Source organism: Cyclopterus lumpus, chromosome 3 (genome assembly GCF_009769545.1).
Source record: "Cyclopterus lumpus isolate fCycLum1 chromosome 3, fCycLum1.pri, whole genome shotgun sequence".
In the NCBI taxonomy this organism is placed as follows: domain Eukaryota; kingdom Metazoa; phylum Chordata; class Actinopteri; order Perciformes; family Cyclopteridae; genus Cyclopterus; species Cyclopterus lumpus.
Genome location: NC_046968.1, coordinates 29,166,031 through 29,190,798, shown reverse-complemented (window position 1 = coordinate 29,190,798; position 24,768 = coordinate 29,166,031). Strand labels below are relative to the sequence as shown.

At 41.5% G+C, this 24,768-nt stretch overlaps 2 protein-coding genes across 2 annotated transcripts; both read left to right on the top strand.

Moving 5' to 3' along the window:
* The first annotated feature begins 2,986 nt into the window (after positions 1-2,986).
* Positions 2,987-16,823, top strand: LOC117728850 (gastrula zinc finger protein XlCGF8.2DB-like). The gene is made up of 2 exons (XM_034529773.1): positions 2,987-4,013; positions 16,743-16,823. The coding sequence occupies exon 1, from the start codon at positions 3,030-3,032 to the stop codon at positions 4,005-4,007; it is 978 nt and encodes a 325-aa protein (XP_034385664.1). The 5' UTR covers positions 2,987-3,029; the 3' UTR covers positions 4,008-4,013; positions 16,743-16,823.
* On the top strand, positions 15,756-16,786 carry LOC117728866 (gastrula zinc finger protein XlCGF57.1-like). The gene has a single exon (XM_034529795.1). The coding sequence runs from the start codon at positions 16,073-16,075 to the stop codon at positions 16,772-16,774; it is 702 nt and encodes a 233-aa protein (XP_034385686.1). The 5' UTR covers positions 15,756-16,072; the 3' UTR covers positions 16,775-16,786.
* Positions 16,824-24,768: the final 7,945 nt, after the last annotated feature.

Sequence of the window (24,768 nt, the reverse complement as noted above, 5' to 3'; positions counted from 1 at the left end):
TTCACCAGTATACCCAGAGCCCTCCCACATTAAAGAGAAACAGGAGGACCCGGAGCCCCCCCACATTAAAGAGGAACAGGAGGAACTCTGGACCAGTCAGGAAGGAGACCAGCTTCAAGGGCTGGAGGAGGCTGGTATCAAGTTCTCATTCACTGTAAAGAGTGAAGATGATGAAGAGGAAGCTCAGTCCTCTCAGCTTCATCAAAGACAAACTGAACACATGGAAACAGAAGCTGATGGAGCGGATTGTGGAGGACCAGAACCAGACAGGAAGTTAGATCCAGAAAGACATCCAGGACCAGATACTGATGAGACTGAGGACAGTGCTGATTGGGAGGAGACTGAGGAACCTCAGTCAGATGTGAACCCTCAAAACAAAGAAGTACCTGTAAGTGATGTGAACTGTAGTACTGGAAATACATCAATCAGCTCTCCTGAATGTGCTGGAAGCTCTGACCACAAGGGACATCTGGAGAAACCCACTAGCTCCAAAACAGGAGAGAAACCATTTCAATGCTCACTTTGTGGCAAAAGATTTGGATTCAATAACGCTCTAAAGATACACATGAGGGCCCACACAGGAGAGAAACCATTTAGTTGTTCAGTGTGTGGTAAAACATTTACGCGTAAGGGACGCCTGAACTGTCACATGTTTGTCCACACAGGAGAGAAACCATTCAATTGTTCTGTGTGTAGTAAAACATTTAAACTAAAGGGACACCTGAATTCTCACATGTTTGTCCACACAGGAGAGAAACCATTTCAATGCTCACTTTGTGGCAAAAGATTTGGATTCAATTACGCTCTAAAGAGACACATGACTGTCCACACAGGAGAGAAACCATTTAGTTCAGTTTGTGATAAAACATTTACAGAGGAGAACGAGCGACACCGGAAACGACTGGACGCCGTGTTCAACCCGGAAGTCCGGTTACAAAGAGCAGGTTGGTCCTTTGTTTCTTTATCGCTTTAAACTTCATGTACTGAGGTAGAGTTACAGGTACTGTACTACAGTATTTAAACACACCTCAGAGGTACATGTTGTACTTTTGGTGTACTACACCTCAGAGGTACATATTGTACTTTTTTAGTGTACTACATCTCAGAGATGAGTATTGTACTTTCTACTGTACTACCTCTCAAAGGTACATATTTTAATTGTTACTGTCATGAGAGGTACATATTGTAAAAGTTCAGAGAATCTCGAGCTGCCTGGTGCTTGGAAGAAGAAGCTCCGAAGCCAGAGATATATAATAATCATTATTTAATCATAACAATTTCATCTGTATACGTTACATAGTCCTCTCTCTCGAACGCCTAGATCTGTTTCTGGGGGAAATCAAAACTGTTGCACCTGGGGGTGCAGTTAATGGCAAGTCTAGTGTAGTGAGCAGTGCGATTCAGTGTCGTTTGTGAACATTTTCTGTGTTGCGGTCCTAACTCTTGTGCCAATGTTTCACTGCTGCACCTACCACAAAAATAAAAAGTAATACTAATATAATTTCCAAAACTATTGCGCCTAGGCAGAAATGTGGAAGTAACCTCACATCTTCTCCTAGTTCTACTTCTCTCTGGGTCTTCCATTCTACTCAGAATGACCCTCCTGATTCTGCAACTCTTCAGCGGCTCGTTGTGATTCTTTGGCCGGCGGATCTGCAAATACACAATATGTTATAATGGTGCCATTTTGTTTTCATGAGGCCTCTTACCTGGAGGGCGTGTGAAGTTTTATCAACGACTTCAAACGGCCCTGTCCACCTGGGACCAGTCCACTTTCTTTCGTGAAGCTAGGACTGTCTCCTAGCGGGGTCAAAGCTCACACTTCCGGTCAAGGACAGGAAGTTCCCCTTCAGAATAAAACCTATTATCCTGCCTTCAGAATAAAAGTAACATCTCAGTTTTCAATCGACATCCTTTTTAACTTTTGTCTAAACAATAAAACATCATTCATTCTCATGCATCAGACAATTAATCATTACATTTGTCATCAACAAACAGAATAATAAAACAGTGATCCTCTCTTATGCTTTATAATACATTCCTCAGAATATTCCTCAAATTAATTATAACTTTATGTATTAATTTAAAATATAACCTCTCTTATCTACATGTGCAAGGGTATATAAAATCCACTACAACTCAACAATATTATACTTTTTACTGTACTACATTCCAGAGGTACATATTGTACTTTTTACTGTACTAAATCAATTAATGACAGCAGCAGCTTTTTATTTAGAGGTCATGCTTCTCTCATTCACAACTAATTCACTGCTTTTTCAGTGATGAACTTCTTGAACAATAAAGAGTTTAATATGAGATTCACAAGACGTATTAATGTATTTTATTATTCACCAGAGGACCCAGAGCCCCCCCACATTATAGAAGACCAAGAGGACCCAGATCCCCCCAACATTAAAGAGGAACAGGAGGACCCAGAGCCCCCCCACATTAAAGAGGACCAGGAGGACCCAGAGCCCCCCCACATTAAAGAGGACCAGGAGGACCCAGATCCCCCCAACATTAAAGAGGAACAGGAGGACCCAGAGCCCCCCCACATTAAAGAGGACCAGGAGGACCCAGAGCCCCCCCACATTATAGAAGACCAAGAGGACCCAGAGCCCCCCCACATTAAAGAGGACCAGGAGGACCCAGAGCCCCTCCACATTAAAGAGGACCAGGAGGACCCAGAGCCCCCCCACATTAAAGAGGACCGGGAGGACCCAGAGCCCCCCCACATTAAAGAGGACCAGGAGGATCTAGAACCTCCCCACATTAAAGAGGACCCAGAGCCCCCCCACATTAAAGAGGAACAGGAGGATCTAGAACCTCCCCACATTAAAGAGGAACAGGAGGACCCAGAGCCCCCCCACATTAAAGGGGAACAGGAGGAACTCTGGACCAGTCAGGAGGGAGAGCAGCTTCAAGGGCTGGAGGAGGCTGGTCTCAAGTTCTCATTCACTGTAAAGAGTGAAGATGATGAAGAGGAAGCTCAGTCCTCTCAGCTTCATCAAAGACAAACTGAACACATGGAAACAGAAGCTGATGGAGCGGATTGTGGAGGACCAGAACCAGACAGGAAGTTAGATCCAGAAAGACATCCAGGACCAGATACTGATGAGACTGAGGACAGTGCTGATTGGGAGGAGACTCAGGAACCTCAGTCAGATGTGAACCCTCAAAACAAAGAAGTACCTGTAAGTGATGTGAACTGTAGTACTGGAAATACATCAATCAGCTCTCCTGAATGTGCTGGAAGCTTTGACCACAAGGGACATCTGGAGAAACCCACTAGCTCCAAAACAGGAGAGAAACCATTTCAATGCTCACTTTGTGACAAAAGATTTGGATTCAATAAGTATCTGAAGATACACATGCCTGTCCACACAGAAGAGAAACAATTTCAATGCTCACTTTGTGGCAACAGATTTGGATCCACTCACGTTCTAAAGAGACACATGGCTTTCCACACAGGAGAGAAACCATTTAGTTGTTCTGTGTGTAGTAAAACATTTAAACAAAAGGGACAACTGAATTCTCACATGAATGTCCACACAGGAGAGAAACCATTTAGTTGTTCTGTGTGTAGTAAAACATTTAAACAAAAGGGACAACTGAATTCTCACATGGCCGTCCACACAGGAGAGAAAACATTTAGTTGTTCTGTGTGCAGTAAAACATTTTCACATAAGGGACACCTGAACTATCACATGTTTGTCCACACAGGAGAGAAACCATTTAGTTGTTCAGTGTGCAGTAAAACATTTACACAAAAGGGACCCCTGAACTATCACATGTTTGTCCACACAGGAGAGAAACCATTTAGTTGTTCAGTGTGTAGTAAAACATTTACACATAAGGGAAAGCTGAACGCTCACATGACTGTCCACACAGGAGAGAAACCATTTAGTTGTTCTGTGTGCAGTAAAACATTTACACAAAAGGGAACCCTGAACTATCACATGTTTTACCACACAGGAAAGAAACCAATTAAAAACACATTCTGAAACAACATTTAATTATCCACACTAGAGAAACTAATTAGTCGTGGAGTTTCTCAACAAGATTCTCTTTTCTCGGTTATTCCAAAAATCACAAGTGTAGTTATAAGAGTCTCTGAAATAAACATGGTTAAACATTTAAAAACTGTCAGGCTGATACAAACTCCAACATAAATCTATTCAGCTGAGATTAAGCTTCACATCAATTTATATTCTTTGACGTCAGTTTCTCTGGTATCGTCTTATGTTTCATGTGTTATGTATTGTCATGTAAATATGAATTTAAATGGTTTTCCATTGTCAAAGTATTTCATGTCCTCTATGCAGCACTGTGGTTTGAGCTGAATTCTCATCGGTGATGAAACTGAGGAACATTTGTAACCTTCTTTCTCTTCAGCAACGTTTCTCTTCAGTTTAAACTCAATACTTCCTTCATTTAGTTTTACTGTAGAAACTGACATTTTGTTCCATAACTGAAGAATGACTGAATTGAGACCAGAATTGTGGTTAATTGTCTCCATCCTTCTTTCTTCAACATCATCCTCTACTGATCTCCTCTCTTTGACATTTAGGGATTCCTTTGTTTTCAGACGTGAATATTTAACCTTTTGTTGACTGAACGTTCTCTCTTTGATTCTCTAGTGTTGTAACAGCTGTTCAAGTAATCTGTTGTTGTTGTTTTCTTGGTGGCTCACAAACATTTGGAAAGTTCAGACAATGTTTCCACCAAAATGACTTCAGTTCATTGTTCCTCTGTATTTGCCCCAGAGTTTATCACACCTTTATCCCTTATTGTAATTCATCTGTAACATCAATTACATTTCTTTCATACCAGTCTTCCTCATGTTTCAATATTGATTGTATTTGCTCCTTTGTTTGTAAACATACTGCTCTCTTTGCACTGCTGGTCGGATGCTAACCGACATTTCGTTGCCTCAGTACCTGTGCAATGACAATAAAGTTGAATCTGAATCTGAATGTGCAGGTGGAACCTTAGCTCCTCCCATCAGTGTATGAGCGCTATACAAGAACAGAAAACACTCCATAAACTTTCATTGCTATGCAGATGATACTCAATTATATTTATCGATCAAACCAGAGGAGACCAACCAGCTCGCTAAAATTCAAGAATGTCTTAAAGACATAAAAACATGGATGACCTGCAACTTCCTGATGTTAAACTCAGACAAAACTGAAGTTATTTTACTGGCCCTGAACACCTCAGAGATCAATTATCTGGTGATGTGGTTTCTGTAGATGGCATTGCCCTGGCATCCAACACCACTGTAAAGAATCTCTAGTTATCTTTGACCAAGACTTGTCCTTTAACTCCCACGATTACTGCAACTCCTTATTATCAGGCTGCTCTAATAAGTCTCTTAAATCCCTCCAGTTGATCCAGAATGCTGCAGCTCGTGTACTCACAAAAACTAAGAGAAGAGATCACATGACTCCTGTATTAGCTGCTCTGCACTGGCTCCCTGTAAAATCAAGAATCACATTTAAAATTCTTCTCCTCACCTACAAAGCCTTGATTGGTGATGCACCATCAATGAACACATGAACAAAAGAACACATGAACAAATGAACAATGAACACATGAACAATGAACACATGAACAAATAAACACATGAACAAATGAACAATGAACACAAACCATGAACACGTGAACAAAGAACGCATGAACAATGAACCATGAACACATGAACATTGAACACATGAACAAATGAACACATGAACAATGAACACATGAACAATAAACACATGAACAATGAACACATGAACAATGAACAATGAACACATGAACAATGACCACATGAACAATGAACACATGAACAATGAACACATGAACAATAAACACATGAACAATGAACACATGAACAATAAACACATGAACAATGAACACATGAACAATGAACACATGAACAATGAACACATGAACAATAAACACATGAACAATGAACACATGAACAATAAACACATGAACAATGAACACATGAACAATGAACACATGAACAAATGAACAATGAACACATGAACAAATGAACAATTAACACATGAACAATAAACACATGAACAATGAACACATGAACAATAAACACATGAACAATGAACACATGAACAATGAACACATGAACAATAAACACATGAACAATGAACACATGAACAATGAACACATGAACAAATGAACAATGAACACATGAACAAATGAACAATTAACACATGAACACATGAACACATGAACAATGAACACATGAACAATTAACACATGAACAATTAACACATGAACACATGAACAATGAACACATGAACACATGAACAAATGAACACATGAACACATGAACAAATGAACACATGAACAATTAACACATGAACACATGAACAATGAACACATGAACACATGAACAATAAACACATGAACACATGAACAATGAACACATGAACAAATGAACAATGAACACATGAACAATGAACACATGAACACATGAACAATGAACAATGAACAAATGAACAATGAACACATGAACACATGAACAATGAACACATGAACACATGAACACATGAACACATGAACAATGAACACATGAACAAATGAACACATGAACACATGAACAATGAACACATGAACAATGAACACATGAACAAATGAACAATGAACACATGAACAATGAACACATGAACAATGAACACATGAACAATGAACACATGAACAATGAACACATGAACAATGAACACATGAACACATGAACAATGAACACATGAACAAATGAACACATGAACACATAAACAATGAACAAATGAACACATGAACACATGAACAATGAACACATGAACACATGAACACATGAACAATGAACAAATGAACAATGAACACATGAACAATGAACACATGAACACATGAACAATGAACACATGAACAAATGAACACATGAACACATGAACAATGAACACATGAACAATGAACACATGAACACATGAACAATGAACACATGAACCATGAACAATGAACACATGAACAATGAACACATGAACAATGAACACATGAACCATGAACAATGAACACATGAACAATGAACACATGAACAAATGAACAATTAACACATGAACACATGAACAATGAACACATGAACAATTAACACATGAACAATTAACACATGAACACATGAACAATGAACACATGAACAAATGAACACATGAACAAATGAACACATGAACACATGAACAAATGAACACATGAACAATTAACACATGAACACATGAACAATGAACACATGAACAATAAACACATGAACACATGAACAATGAACACATGAACAAATGAACAATGAACACATGAACAATGAACACATGAACACATGAACAATGAACAATGAACAAATGAACAATGAACACATGAACACATGAACAATGAACACATGAACACATGAACACATGAACACATGAACAATGAACACATGAACACATGAACAATGAACAAATGAACAATGAACACATGAACAATGAACACATGAACACATGAACAATGAACACATGAACAAATGAACAATGAACACATGAACACATGAACAATGAACACATGAACAATGAACACATGAACAAATGAACAATGAACACATGAACACATGAACACATGAACACATGGACCAATGAACACATGAACAATGAACACATGAACAATGAACACATGAACAATGAACACATGAACAAATGAACACATGAACAATGAACACATGAACAATGAACACAAGTGGACTGCAGGCGGGTTCCTGCAGAGGAAGAGGTCTGAGGAGCGTCCTTAGAAACGCAACGAAAGACGGCGTATGAGCCTCAAGACGCTCCGTCGATTTGTATGAAACGGAGCGGACTACAAAGATGGCGGCGGGGTCAGTGTAACTGCTTTATGTTTTCAGAGGCTTTACAGACTAAAAGTCCAGCTGTGTTTTTTTTTGTAAACAGATTTATATTCTGTATGTTAACTTGCTGTTGCTCCCAGAGTGCCTGTTTTATTGTTCTGATAACATTACTTTAAAATAAAAGCATGCAATACACTAGTTTTTAATTCATTCTTGAATTTTGCGCATAATGCGATTAATCACAGAAAAATAATGCGTTTAATCGATTAAATGTTTTCATCTTTTGCCCAGCACTAATATATATATATATATATATATATATATATATATGTATATATGTAATAAGATATAATTATATTATATGAATATATTTATATATTAATTTTTTTCTTTATATATAATTTTGTATATATATATATATATATTAATATAGAATATGATTTTTAAACATATATATATATATATATATATGTATATATATACATGTATATATATTATATAATAAATGTAATATCATGAATATATTTATATATATATATATATATATATATATATATATATATATATATATATGTATATATATATATATATACCAGATTTTTTAACATGGCACTTGTCATGTTGTGTGTTATGGACCACTTTTGTCTGACACAGACAGACAGACAGGTCGCAGCGTCACAGACAGACAGGCAGACAGACAGGTCGCAGCGTCACAGCCCTGTGTGTCGGTCGGGACCTAGCGTTAGCTGCGGTGTAAGCTGCGGGGGAGAGGCGGTTCTTGAAGGCGTGGAAACCCACTTGACGTTACCGATAACGGGATATCGATCCCAAGTGATCGGTGCCGATGAAACGACCCGTCTCGTGTGGACCCGGAGGAGAAGAAGAGACTTTTACAGGTGAGCGAGCTCCTTTGAATCCAAGCTGACGTGAGAACGTGTAGCTACAAGCTAGCGCTCGAGAGTTAGCTGACGCTAGCTAGCTGACTTAAACAGGAGCAGTTGATGAACACATACAGCCAGCAACAACAACAACAACAACAACAACAACAACAACAACAACAACAGCAGCAGCGTTCCCCGGTGCTCGTGTGGTGTCTGTTCATGTTGTACCGGTGACGTTTATCTGTGGCTGCAACATGACACGTCCAGTTAGCTCGCTAGCTAGCTGCTAACCGCCCAATCATGTTGGAGTCCTCCCTTTATGTAGGTGTATTAACCCCATAGAGTAAATATATATACATACATAAATATATATATATACCATAGTGTGAATATAGATATACCATAGTACATATATAATAGTGTATATACATATACATACATCAACATATATATATATATATATATATATATATATATATATAATGTATATATATATATATATATATATATAATGTATATGTAATAATAATACATTTATTTATCTAGCACCTTTAAAAACAGGGTTTACAAAGTGCTCTACATAGAAGCAAGGTAAAAACATAACATCAATACAAGTAAATATTTCAGAAAATACATGGGCCAAAGGAGACAATGCCATATAGGCAATGAACACAATAGAGGAATAGAAAATTACAAATACAAAATTAAAGCTGCAAGCAGCGATGTGCGGGTCCTCGTTCCTCCTTCACGTCGGGGGTGCCGGCCGGACGCCGGCTCAAGCGGCTCGGGAGCGTCTGCGACCGTCGGAGTCAGCGTCTGTGAGTTAGACGTTTTTTACTGCACGGAGCGATGCTGGAAATTATACTGTACTGCAAACAGTCCACCACTTGCTGTATCCACCGTATGGCCCGAGACAACATGCATCAACATAATACATTTTGAAGGGGATCTGATCAATTCCCTTCATCAGGAGTTCAGTAACATATAGTGGCTTGAAATACACAAGAATTACTGGAAAAATCACACAAACTTCCGTGACTTCCGTTACTGTTTAGAGCATGGTTCCAAGAGACTTTCTTTTCAGTTTACATGTTTTACATATGACTACCAAGTTTCATTAATGTAGGTGAAGCGTAGCGCTGGGGCTGCTTAAATTATTGTTTGCAGGGGGCGCTATCGAGCCATATTGCCAATCTGAAGCATTAAAATTGTATCAGGTAACTACATCTTTGACTTTAAACGTGTGTGCTAAGTTTAGTTACGTTTCGAGCATGTTACATTGGTTTATTCGGTCACGGCGAAGGATCAGACTTCGCCGATCAAACTTCGCCGATGCTCCAACTCGCCGCCCTTCAACGAGTCCATACAATCTTCACAGCAAAGCATTATCAAGGTCTTAAGTCTATTCTGACACATTCTGAGAGGGATCTGATTTACCTGTGAGGAGAAGGGTATAAAAGTAGAAAACATGTAGCCTACTGTTGCCACTAGGTGGCGCTATGACTAGAATGCAAAATTACCATATGGATGTCTTCAGGGGCAGTGTGTCATGACATGAGAAATATGGAGCAGATTACATAACGTATGGCCAAGTTAAAAAAAACTTCCATGTTCATGGCGAATGGTGTTCTTTGCCGTTGCGGCCTACGCACAAAGTTTTATATTTTTAAAATCCTCTGATAACTTTTCATGGCTAAGGTCTCTAGTACACACAGCCAGATTTTGGAATGAATCGGGTTTAAGCTCTAGGAGGAGTTCGCAGTTTTACAACGTGCAAAAACGTGAAAAAAACGCCAAAAATGGCAATATTGAGCGATTTACTGCAGCGCCCCATATCTTCTAATATTATGAAAAAATAGGCAACGTTAAGGGACTCAATGTGGACATATGCTAGCAATTTGGTATGGATAGGCCAAGTCATTTGGAAGTTATGTGTCTCTAAATATGAGGCCGCACCCCTTAAAAGTTAATTGGCCCATATCTTCTGAACGCAATGAGATATCAACAATCTTTTGATAACCTTTGATGACGTTGAACCACATAGATTTTCGTATAGGATCAGACCAAGCGTTTAGGAGAAAATGGAAAAAACGTGTTTTTTACAAAATTCAAAATGACGGAAAATCTAATTAAGCGCATTTTATGGTAACCAGAGACTTTTTTGTAGAGCAGGTCCAAGTGGACATGTGTACCAAATTTCAAGTCAATCGGTCATTGGGTGTAAAAGGGCTGGACTTTTCAAACTCAAGGGGGTGCTATAGAGTAAATTATTTGTACGCAAATGCGAGACCTCCAAATTATCAAATTTTTCGCCAGGCCTGATATGCATGTGAAATTTAAGAACGTTTGGGATATGATAAAGGCCCCAAAAAGGAGTTTCCAGGGAGAGGAAAATAAGAATAACTCTTAGAAAAACAATAGGTTCCTCTACGACGAAGTCGTCACGAGGACCTGCATAAAACTGCATAAAAGGACGACATCTTGGAGGTAACCAAAGCTGTACCAGTCCGGTTTTGGGGAGTGGAGTCAGCAGGAAGAGTAGAGGGTGGTGGGGGAGCTGTAACAGTTCCTAATTTCGTTGCCACCATCTCGCTCTTGGGGACTGTTGTTGTGATGACGAGCTGCAGCGATGCGCTCGGCCGACCAGAGGGAGGGGATGGAAAGCGTGGAGCGATCAGGCCAGGAGCAAACAAACCCTCCGCGGGAGGCTCTGTGGATGCAACGGGGCTGATGGAGTCCGAGCGCCTCGATGGCCGAGACGAACGGAGGAGCTGAGAAGATGTTGAGCCCGAGGAGCTGCGAGGTGGAACACTGCAGAACCATGCCAGCCGGGGAGGACGCAATCGCCAACCACGGACCGGACCACCCGAGCACCAGGACCGCTGAGAGGCGACCAGCCTCAGAGCAACAGCACAGAGCAGGGAGTCGGCCGGCTCGTTGGCAGCCGCTGGCCAGCAAGAGACCGTCGGCCAGCCAGCAAGAGACCGTCGGCCAGCCAGCAAGAGACTGTCGGCTAGCCAGCAAGAGACTGTCGGCTAGCCCGCCAACGCCAGTTGTCCAGGATTGTCAAGGCGGCAGCGGTGGAGAGCATCCAGCAGGGAGTCGGCTGGCTCGTTGGCAGCCGCCAGCCAGCAAGAGACTGTCGGCTAGCCAGCAAGAGACTGTCGGCTAGCCAGCAAGAGACTGTCGGCTAGCCAGCCAACGCCAGTTGACCAGATCGCAGTGGTGGAGAGCAGTAGCCAACGGCAATCACAAAATAAAAAATAATCCAAGATTTGCAGAATAATTAAGTCAGAAGAATGGCTACACTGTTAAATAAAATTAAAAATAATTCAAATGAATGTTAAATTGTAAAAAAAAGTAGAAAAAATAAAAACAGTCCTAGACGGAGCAGCGTTAAGTTTCGCCAGCGTCCCCGTTGCCAGGACTACACTGTGAATACACTGAATATGTATTCACACCATAGTGTGAACATGAACGGTTGAACAGGTTCTTCAGAACATGAACAGGTTCTTCAGAACATGAACAGTTCTTCAGAACATGAACGGTTGAACATGTTCTTCAGAACATAAACGGTTCTTCAGAACATGAACGGTTGAACATGTTCTTCAGAACATGAACGGTTCTTCAGAACATGAACTTCAGTGCTTCCTCTCACACAGCTGAGCCACATTGGGCTTGAGGGAGGAAGCAGTGGAGACCCTCAGTCTGGCTTGAAGGTGCTCATCAGTGAGTTTGGACCTGTACTTTGACTTATTAAAGTTCATGTTGGAAGAAGAGCTTTTCACACAGATATGTGCTCCCAGAAAGGCTCATGGTCCGCTTGAACATCTTGGAAAGCTCAGGGAAGGTGGGGGCTTGTCTGCTCATCCACTCACCTCCCTGAACTTGGCTTTGAGTTCAGAGTTGCTCTGCAGGTCCATGAGCTCCACATGAAGCACAGGAGAGCATCTTGCACATGGAAGGAGAAGGTCAGCAAACATCTGAAAAGTGTCTCTGTGTGTCTTGAAGTCCTCAAAGCTGTGATCAAATTCCTCCTGTAACTTTACAATGGCATCAGCATACTCCTCACCACTGGTGGTGTGCCCGCATCCACGAGTGCCTTGCATGCTGGGAAATGGCAGAGGTTTGTCTGAGAGAGCTGGGCGTTTTGTGGAGAATGCTCTGACGTTGTCATAGCAGCACTGACAAGCTGCCCCTGGCCTTGTAACTTCTTGTTCAGAACATTCAGTTCCTGTGTGACGTCAACAAGAAAAGCTAAGTCCATGAGCCATTTGGGATCACTTAGCACAGGAACGGCCATCCCATCCTTCTCCATGAAGGCTTTCACTTCTGCTCTCAACTCAAAAAACCTCTTCAAGATGTTTCCCCTGCTGAGCCAACGCACCTCGTGAAGTAGAGCACATCCTCACATGCTGATTCTATTTCCTCCAAAAAGGCGCGGAACTGCCGGTGCTTTAAGCCCCTGGATCTGATATCATTGATGCATTTCACAACGACAGACATCACATTGTCAAACATCAGTCATTTGCTGCAATGTACCTGCTGGTGGATAATGCAGTGCAGAGCAATGGCCTCCACACCCTCCTCTTCCAGTCCATTTATCCTCCCTGTCATGGTAAACCGGCATCCACACAGACATCACAGACATTGTCTGTGCTCTCATCTAGAGCGACTGAATATGCACGGAAATGTTTGGCTTTCTCACGCAGTTGATGGTATATGTTACCTGACAGGTCAGACATGCGCTCTGCCACTGTGTTGGCTGAAAGGCTGATGTTACTAAACTGACCCTTCTTTTCAGCCTGTAACATGCACTTGTTGATGAACTCGCCTTCTTTGAATGGCTTCCCCGCCTTAGCAATCATCTCACTCACCACGTAGCTAGCTCCGACTGCCGCATCACTCTCTTTGCTTGCTTTCTTGAAAAAATGTAGTTGCCTCAGTAGACTTGTTTTAAGATTATTGTCCTCTCTCTCGTCTCCCTGGTATTGTGCATACTCATCAGCATGTCTAGTTGAATAATGGCGTCTGATGTTGTATTCCTTGTGCACCGCAATGTTCTCTGTGCATATAAGACTCGTCAAAAAAAATATTCAGTCTCTCACTTTTCCTGAAGTTGTCTGTGCTCGTCGCCAAGCTTTCTCTTCATGGCAGGTTTTCAGAAAGACATGACTGGAGCCGGGTGACAGGATCTATTTTCCTTCCACTTGGTGTCGCTCCGGAATCACGTTTCAACCAAGTGAGTGATGCTGCGTTCGCGTGAGTTTACGCTTGCCTCATTCGCGCCTTAGAGGGGGCGTGGCTTATCTCCGTGGTCTTGTCTCCGTAAAAACAGTTAGAACTTCCTTCATCCACCACGGAAGAAATAACCACTAGTTCTGCTTTAAACTTGTTGTGGACATCCCACAAACGTCGGAGCATCTAACGCCCTCGTGTTTGGGTTCATAACATTAATATCATATATATATATATAACATCACCCGCAGGCTCACATGGCTCGGTGACGTTCAGAGACTCCGTCTCGATAACTGCCGCTTCCAGCGCTACCAGAGCAGCAGCCAGTTAGATTCACCAACACGACGTCAGTGATGACGGGCGGAGCAGTTCAACGGTGATTGGCTTTTGCAACTCAGCGTTGGGCGAAAGTCCGCGTCATTCACATATGTGCATTGACTTTGCATGGGATCTACTCGCGCAAAAACTCTTTTGGTTGTTAATCCGCGTTATAAATATAAAGCGCCCAGAGCAACGACTCGGCAAAAAGGTGCATTTTCTTTTTACCAGATTTTACTTCACACAAGAAATATCATTTACGCCCTCTAATCACACACACGCTTGAGTGGGTTTTGAGGGGATTTCACAGAGGTTTAATTGGACCTTTGCAAAGTGTTATAACTGTGTAACCATGGAAACACAGCCAATAGTTCCTAGTCAGCAGTCTCAGTCCGTCAGTCAGTGTGTTTTCATCTCTATGAATCTCTCCTTCACTTCGTCAGTATTGTTAGTTCAGTTTGCCGTCGTACACGTTTACAACTCTATTTAGTTACTATTGTCTATGATGTTTTACACAAGCATTACCTTATATTACATACGTCTTTGTACTCCATAGCAACAAACACACTCACACCCTGCTCAATGGCCACGAGACTTCTAACTGTCACACAAAAATGTGCATCGTTATCCAGGGAACTGTTCACAGTAGATTTCACACTTAGCATTACATATTATTTACTTCTAAGCCTTTCGCAGCCATCTCGCTCCTCTGGTAACGAGTCTTCAATAAATGATTACCGAGTGTCGTTTGTACCTTACAGTTACAGGGTGTCCTCACAGACCGAAGTCAGCAATGCAGAAACTTTAAGAAAGTGGCTTCCTGCTTACCCTTTTTTCGATGTCTTGGATCGGTCAGCCTGTGAGAGAGGAAAGGCGGCCCGGCTCCGGCCCGGCTCCCGTGGACCCCTCCTGGAGGCTCGCCAATTGTCATGCTTCTCTCATTCACAACTAATTCACTCCTTTTTCAGTGATAAACCTTTTGAATAATAAAGAGTTTAATATGAGATTCATAAGACGTATTAATTTTTTTTTTTATTCACCAGTAGACCCAGAGCCCCCCCACATTAAAGAGGGCCAGGAGGATCCAGAGCCCCCGCACATGAAGGAGGAACGTGAGGACCCAGAGCCCCCCCACATTAAAGAGGAACGTGAGGACCCAGAGCCCCCACACATTAAAGAGGAACAGGAGGACCCAGAGCCCCCCCACATTAAAGAGGAACTCTGGACCAGTCAGGAGGGAGAGCAGCTTCAAGGGCTGGAGGAGGCTGGTCTCAAGTTCTCATTCACTGTAAAGAGTGAAGATGATGAAGAGGAAGCTCAGTCCTCTCAGCTTCATCAAAGACAAACTGAACACATGGAAACAGAAGCTGATGGAGCGGATTGTGGAGGACCAGAACCAGACAGGAAGTTAGATCCAGAAAGACATCCAGGACCAGATACTGATGAGACTGAGGACAGAGATGATTGGGAGGAGACTGAGGACAGTGCTGATTGGGAGGAGACTGAGGACAGTGCTGATTGGGAGGAGACTGAGGACAGAGATGATTGGGAGGAGACTGAGGAACCTCAGTCAGATGTGAACCCTCAAAACAAAGAAGTACCTGTAAGTGATGTGAACTGTAGTACTGGAAATACATCAATCAGCTCTCCTGAATGTGCTGGAAGCTCTGACCACAAGGGACATCTGGAGAAACCCACTAGCTCCAAAACAGGAGAGAAACCATTTCAATGCTCACTTTGTGACAAAAGATTTGGATGCAAAAGTAGTCTAAAAAGACACATGGCCGTCCACACAGGAGAGAAACCATTTAGTTGTTCAGTGTGCAGTAAAACATTTACACGTAAGGGACGCCTGAACTATCACATGAATGTCCACACAGGAGAGAAACCATTTAGTTGTTCCGTGTGTAGTAAAACATTTACACGTAAGGGACGCCTGAACTATCACATGAATGTCCACACAGGAGAGAAACCATTTAGTTGTTCCGTGTGTTGTAAAACATTTACACACAATAGATACCTTAATGATCACATGTTTAGCCACACAGGAGAGAAACAATTTAGTTGTTCAGTGTGTAGTAAAACATTTACACATAAGAGATCCCTTAATGATCACAGGTTCGTCCACATAGGAGAGAAACCATTTAGCTGTTCAGTTTGTAGTAAAACATTTAAAAAGAAGGGAAACCTGAAGGCCCACATGACTGTCCACACAGGAGAGAAACCATTTCAATGCTCGCTTTGTGGCAAAAGATTTGGATCCCATAGTGATCTAAAAAGACACATGGTTGTCCACACAGGAGAGAAACCATTCAGTTGTTCTGTGTGTAGTAAAACATTTTCACGTAAGGGATACCTGAACATTCACATGACTGTCCACACAGGAGAGAAAACATTTAGTTGTTCGGTGTGTAGTAAAACATTTTCACAAAAACACATTCTGAAACGACATTTAATTATCCACACTAGAGAAACTAATTAGTCGTGGAGTTTCTCAACAAGATTCTCTTTTCTCGGTTATTCCAAAAATCACAAGTGTAGTTATGAGAGTCTCTGAAATAAACATGGTTAAACACTTAAAAACTGTCAGGCTGATACAGACTCCAACATAAATCTATTCAGCTGAGATTAAGCTTCACATCAATTTATATTCTTTGACGTCAGTTTCTCTGGTATCGTCTTATGTTTCATGTGTTATGTATTGTCATGTAAATATGAATTTAAATGGTTTTCCATTGTCAAAGTATTTCATGTCCTCTATGCAGCACTGTGGTTTGAGCTGAATTCTCATCGGTGATGAAACTGAGGAACATTTGTAACCTTCTTTCTCTTCAGCAACGTTTCTCTTCAGTTTAAACTCAATACTTCCTTCATTTAGTTTTACTGTAGAAACTGACATTTTGTTCCATAACTGAAGAATGACTGAATTGAGAACAGAATTGTGGTTAATTGTCTCCATCCTTCTTTCTTCTTCAACATCATCCTCTACTGATCTCCTCTCTTTGACATTTAGGGATTCCTTTGTTTTCAGACGTGAATATTTAACCTTTTGTTGACTGAACGTTCTCTCTTTGATTCTCTAGTGTTGTAACAGCTGTTCAAGTAATCTGTTGTTGTTGTTTTCTTGGTGGCTCACAAACATTTGGAAAGTTCAGACAATGTTTCCACCAAAATGACTTCAGTTCAATGTTGTTCTTCCATATTTGTCCCAGAGTTTGTAACCAAGCTGCAGCAGACGGGTTTTATTTTTAAATAAATATGTGTGTTCACGATTAATGTTTTAATGGAAGTTACATTTATAATGTGTACGTGAAATGTGAAATGAATTGGTTTCATTCATGAAATGTATTGTTCACTGATATGATTTCCACTCTGTTATCTGAGTTTATTTTATGATAATTAAATGAAATCAACAAATATTAAGCATATTTTTGTGGTTACTTGCAGGTTATGAATGAAACTTTTTACAAATTATCGCTTGTTTGTAAATACTGTTTAAAATATATTTCAGGGTAAATTAAGGGACATGTTTACTCTTAGAAAATGTAATATTCCATTACCAATATATTTGTATTATAGCTTAACAAGCCCTCTTTCAGATGAAATATAGAAATCATGGAAAATATAATAAATGTTGATAGAAGTAAACCTGGCTGAAATGGCACCGAATAGTAGGAATGAGGAGAAGATGATTATTAGACCTTTATTTAACCAAGTAAAATCAATTGAGAACAATTTCTCATTTTCAATGATGACCTGGCCAAGAGGCACAGTCCAGACAAGAAGACACAAACAGCACAGATACAATACACTATGACAAACACATGAGAAGATGGCTAAAAACAATATAGGTAAATTAATAAACACTATGTACAAAAAAAAGGCAGACTACGAGCAGCCAGTGTTGTAGCCGCCTGGTATGAAGGGAGGGCCAATCCACCAATCTGTAAAAGTCACAGTGGTGGGTGGTGAAGGGTGCACATGTGGCAACACGGATTGCTGAGTGGGGGAGTGGGTCCAGTTTTCTGAGGGTGGTCTTTGATGCCATTTTATAAATGATATTGCCGTAGTCAAATAGAGGAAGGATGGTCATTTTCACAAGGGTGAATTTGGCAGAGTGTGTGAAGGAGGCCTTGTTTCGATACAGGAAACCCAGTCTAGCTTTGACTTTAGCCAGAAGGTTATTGATGTGCATGTTAAATGAGAGAGATGAGTCCAACCAGAAGCCAAGGTATTTGTAGGAGGTGACAAACTCCAGCTCTGAGCCATCAGCACTGTAGATCTTGGGAGGGCTGGGGACGAGGAGGTTTTTCCGGTCAAACAGCATACATTTGGTCTTTTTGGAGTTGAGGAGCAGGTGGAGGTTGTTGAAAGACTGTTGGATGGAGGTGAGGCTTTGTTGAAGAGTGGACACAGCAGAGTGGAGTGAAGGACCAGCTGAATATATGATGGTGTCATCAGCATACAGATGAATCCTGGAATTTCCAGCAGCTTTGCCTACATCGTTAATATAAATGGAAAACAAAATAGGTCCTACTATGGCAGTCATATAAATATCTTGGGGTCCATCTCGACAGTAAATTGAACTGGAAAAAGAACACTGTTGCTGTTTTTAAAAAGGCTCAGTCAAGACTTTTCTTCTTGAGGAAGCTTAGAACCTTTGACATCAGCAGAAAGCTTCTTAATGTTTTTTATCAGGGGATCTTAGCGAGTGTCCTCTTCTATGCTGTGCTCTGCTGGGGGGGGGGGGGGGGGCAGCATTACTGCAGATGATAAAAACAGGATCAATAAGATTAAGATGATAAGAAAGGCTGGCTCAGTGATTGGCCTTCCCCCGGACTCACTAGAGGTCACTATACAAAAGAGGACATGGGCCAAGTTAAAAACAATCATTTCTTTTGAAGGCCATCCACTACACTGTGTTTTTAATGGTCTCAGAAGTTCATTCAGTGAGCGACTCAGGAGGCCTCAGTGTTCTACTGAACCACTCAGAAGGTCCTTCACTGAGACTCAGGAGGCCTCAGTGTTCTACTGAACCACTCAGAAGGTCCTTCACTGAGACTCAGGATGCCTCAGTGTTCTACTGAACCACTCAGAAGGTCTTTCACTGAGACTCAGGATGACTCAGTGTTCTACTGAACCACTCAGAAGGTCTTTCATTGAGACTCAGGATGCCTCAGTGTTCTACTGAACCACTCAGAAGGTCCTTCACTGAGACTCAGGAGGCCTCAGTGTTCTACTGAACCACTCAGAAGGTCCTTCACTGAGACTCAGGAGGCCTCAGTGTTCTACTGAACCACTCAGAAGGTCCTTCACTGAGACTCAGGAGGCCTCAGTGTTCTACTGAACCACTCAGAAGGTCCTTCACTGAGACTCAGGAGGCCTCAGTGTTCTACTGAACCACTCAGAAGGTCCTTCAATGAGACTCAGGAGGCCTCAGTGTTCTACTGAACCACTCAGAAGGTCCTTTGTTCCGGCAGCAGTTCGATTTTTTAATGAACACCGTGTTTTTAGATTTAGACTTAGTATCATCTTCTTGTTTTGTTTGTTCCTTGTAGTGTGTTACTTGTCTGTTGTGCTCTGTGGACTGTGTCTATTGTTGTCTGTACAAATCTTCGGTGGCAAATGAGTTTCCCCACTGGGGATTAATAAAGTTATCTAATCTAATCCTTTTTTGGATGGAGCGTGTCTCATTTCTGCAAATATGACGAAGTTGATTAACGGACTTAATCCATGACCCAGAGTTCAGATCAGGAAGCAGAAGCAGAGTTGTAGTCTTCCACCCTTCTCTGCACTTCCATTCGAGCAGTTGCCCACCCTTAACCTTAACTCTATAGAGACTGTCTCTATAGATGCATATGGCATTAACATTAAGCATTTGGAGGTCTTCCCACAGAACCCTCTTCTGTCAGATCATTACTTCATAACTTTTGACTTTATACTCCCGGAGTATACACCGTTAGTCAAAAGTTTCTACACCAGATGTCTAACTGACAGTGCTGTAGCTAAATTTAAAGAAGCAATTCCTTCAGCATTTGCAAAGCAAACTTCACAAAAGCTTGAGAGCATATGGCGTTCCACCAATCTGAAAGAATAACGCTTAGTTTGGCGAGATAATCTTAAAACATATAAAAAGGCTCTCCGTAATGCCAGAGCAGCCTATTACTCATCAGTAATAGAGAAAAATAAGAACAACCCCAGGGTTCTCTTTAGCACTGTAGCCAGGCTGACAGAGAGTCACAGCTCTGTGGAGCCGTGTATTCCTATAGACCTCAGTAGTAATGACTTCATGAACTTCTTCAATGAAAAGATTTGAACTATTAGAGGCAAGATTGATGATCTCTTGCCCTCAACCACTGCCGATCTGTCATCAAGAGGAGTGGCCTTGGAAACGGCTGTATGCCCTGGTGTATATTTGGATAGCTTTTCTCCCATTAACCTAGACCATCAGAATAGTTTATTTGAGGAGTTTCAGTCAGGATTTAGAAAACACCACAGCACAGAGACAGCACTGGTGAAAATTACAAATGACCTCATAATTGCATCAGATAAAGGACTCATCTCCGTACTGGTCTTGTTAGACCTTAGTGCTGATAAAGGACTCATCTCCGTACTGGTCTTGTTAGACCTTAGTGCTGATAAAGGACTGATCTCTGTACTGGTCTTGTTAGACCTTAGTGCTGATAAAGGACTCATCTCTGTACTGGTCTTGTTAGACCTTAGTGCTGATAAAGGACTCATCTCCGTACTGGTCTTGTTAGACCTTAGTGCTGATAAAGGACTGATCTCTGTACTGGTCTTGTTAGACCTTAGTGCTGATAAAGGACTCATCTCTGTACTGGTCTTGTTAGACCTTAGTGCTGATAAAGGACTCATCTCCGTACTGGTCTTGTTAGACCTTAGTGCTGATAAAGGACTGATCTCTGTACTGGTCTTGTTAGACCTTAGTGCTGATAAAGGACTCATCTCTGTACTGGTCTTGTTAGACCTTAGTGCTGATAAAGGACTCATCTCCGTACTGGTCTTGTTAGACCTTAGTGCTGATAAAGGACTCATCTCTGTACTGGTCTTGTTAGACCTTAGTGCTGATAAAGGACTCATCTCTGTACTGGTCTTGTTAGACCTTAGTGCTGATAAAGGACTCATCTCTGTACTGGTCTTGTTAGACCTTAGTGCTGATAAAGGACTCATCTCTGTACTGGTCTTGTTAGACCTTAGTGCTGATAAAGGACTCATCTCTGTACTGGTCTTGTTAGACCTTAGTGCTGATAAAGGACTCATCTCTGTACTGGTCTTGTTAGACCTTAGTGCTGATAAAGGACTCATCTCTGTACTGGTCTTGTTAGACCTTAGTGCTGATAAAGGACTCATCTCTGTACTGGTCTTGTTAGACCTTAGTGCTGATAAAGGACTCATCTCTGTACTGGTCTTGTTAGACCTTAGTGCTGATAAAGGACTCATCTCCGTACTGGTCTTGTTAGACCTTAGTGCTGATAAAGGACTCATCTCTGTACTGGTCTTGTTAGACCTTAGTGCTGATAAAGGACTCATCTCTGTACTGGTCTTGTTAGACCTTAGTGCTGATAAAGGACTCATCTCTGTACTGGTCTTGTTAGACCTTAGTGCTGATAAAGGACTCATCTCCGTACTGGTCTTATTAGACCTTAGTGCTGATAAAGGACTCATCTCTGTACTGGTCTTGTTAGACCTTAGTGCTGATAAAGGACTCATCTCTGTACTGGTCTTGTTAGACCTTAGTGCTGATAAAGGACTCATCTCTGTACTGGTCTTATTAGACCTTAGTGCTGATAAAGGACTCATCTCTGTACTGGTCTTGTTAGACCTTAGTGCTGATAAAGGACTCATCTCTGTACTGGTCTTGTTAGACCTTAGTGCTGATAAAGGACTCATCTCTGTACTGGTCTTGTTAGACCTTAGTGCTGATAAAGGACTCATCTCTGTACTGGTCTTGTTAGACCTTAGTGCTGATAAAGGACTCATCTCTGTACTGGTCTTGTTAGACCTTATTGCTGATAAAGGACTCATCTCCGTACTGGTCTTGTTAGACCTTAGTGCTGATAAAGGACTCATCTCCGTACTGGTCTTGTTAGACCTTAGTGCTGATAAAGGACTCATCTCTGTACTGGTCTTGTTAGACCTTAGTGCTGATAAAGGACTCATCTCTGTACTGGTCTTGTTAGACCTTAGTGCTGATAAAGGACTCATCTCCGTACTGGTCTTGTTAGACCTTAGTGCTGATAAAGGACTCATCTCTGTACTGGTCTTGTTAGACCTTAGTGCTGATAAAGGACTCATCTCTGTACTGGTCTTGTTAGACCTTAGTGCTGATAAAGGACTCATCTCTGTACTGGTCTTGTTAGACCTTAGTGCTGATAAAGGACTCATCTCCGTACTGGTCTTATTAGACCTTAGTGCTGATAAAGGACTCATCTCCGTACTGGTCTTGTTAGACCTTAGTGCTGATAAAGGACTCATCTCTGTACTGGTCTTGTTAGACCTTAGTGCTGATAAAGGACTCATCTCCGTACTGGTCTTATTAGACCTTAGTGCTGATAAAGGACTCATCTCCGTACTGGTCTTGTTAGACCTTAGTGCTGATAAAGGACTCATCTCTGTACTGGTATTATTAGACCTTAGTGCTGATAAAGGACTCATCTCCGTACTGGTCTTGTTAGACCTTAGTGCTGATAAAGGACTCATCTCTGTACTGGTATTATTAGACCTTAGTGCTGCGTTCGACACCATTGATCATGACATCCTATTACAGAGACTGGATCAGTCGATTGGCATTTCAGGTACCGCACTAAGTTGGTTTAAATCCTATTTATCAGATCGATCTCAATTTGTATTTGTAAACGATGAAGCCTCAATGACCACCAACGTTAATCACAGAGTTCCACAAGGTTCTGTGCTTGGACCAATTTTATTTACCTTATATATGCTTCCTTTGGGCAACATTATCAGGAAACACTCCATAAACTTTCATTGCTATGCAGACGATACTCAATTATATCTATCGATCAAACCAGAGGAGACCAACCAGCTCGCTAAAATTCAAGAATGTCTTAAAAACATAAAAACATGGATGACCTGCAACTTCCTGATGTTAAACTCAGACAAAACTGAAGTTATTTTACTGGCCCTGAACACCTCAGAGATCAATTATCTGGTGATGTGGTTTCTGTAGATGGCATTTCCCTGGCATCCAACACCACTGTAAAGAATCTCTAGTTATCTTTGACCGAGACTTGTCCTTTAACTCCCACGTTAAGCAAATCTCAAGGATTGCATTTTTTCATCTACGTAACATTTCAAAAATCAGGCACATCTTGTCTCAAAAAGATGCAGAAAAGCTGGTTCACGCGTTTGTTACTTCCAGACTAGATTACTGCAACTCCTTATTATCAGGCTGCTCTAATAAGTCTTAAGTCCCTCCAGTTGATCCAGAATGCTGCAGCTTGTGTACTCACAAAAACTAAGAAAAGAGATCACATGACTCCTGTATTAGCTGCTCTGCACTGGCTCCCTGTAAAATCAAGAATCACATTTAGGCTGCTGGGGGATGTTTTAGGATACACTGAGCACCTATCTCCTCTTCTCTCTCTCCTTATGGATGAATTTACATCTCTCCATTGCACCTTATTAACTCTGCTTCCTCCCCGGAGTCGTTGTGACTTCACGTCTCATAGGGTCCATTGGACCTGGTGGTGTCTGAAGCTGGTCCTGGGTCCTGCCTCCTTGCCCCTGCTTCCTGCATCCAGCCTCTTGCCTAGACCTTCCCAATGGCCCTGCCTCCTTCTCTGTGCCTCCTGCCTCAAAGGCCTGACCTCATTGCCCCCCCCTTCCTTCTCCTCTCTTCCTCATTCTGTTTCATGGATTGTGGAAATCTGGATCGTGATCCATGCCTACTACTAATTATTCATACATTCAGTCATATAAATTGAATGTTTATGTAACTCTGTAACTGTTCATCTGGTCACATGACATCTATTGCTTCTGTCCAGTCCCAAGTTACTCGTCTTGAGATATTGGCCAATCAGTGATGATCAATTAGCCCAGCACAGCTTCAGACTATAAAACAAAGTAGTCCTGGTATTGTGAAAAGCCAGCGGTGTCATATTCTACATTAATATTACATGCATTTCGTTATGAAAAGGGCAAACTGAAGCCGCTGTGGAATACAATGTCGTGCATGTCATACATGGCTCCCACCACTAGAGGTCAGTGACGTCTTCTTCAACAGTCGTGGTAAAAGAAGTCCTTCCTACCAGAGTTGAGGGTGAGTACTGGTTGTGGTGGTATGTGGAACCAACACAACAACCCTTGATAGGATCACGATAACAACAAACAAACTGCTGAGCATTAGACTCGTTTGGTTGTGTCCTCTGCTGGTTCCTCCAATAACAAACTCATAATCGTGTCCATTAATAACAGACAGGTCACATGGCTCAGATG

Bases quoted from the DNA above. Each gene is read 5' to 3' on its own strand.
- LOC117728866 (XM_034529795.1), top strand. From the start codon at position 16,073: ATGGCCGTCCACACAGGAGAGAAACCATTTAGTTGTTCAGTGTGCAGT.
- LOC117728850 (XM_034529773.1), top strand. From the start codon at position 3,030: ATGGAAACAGAAGCTGATGGAGCGGATTGTGGAGGACCAGAACCAGAC.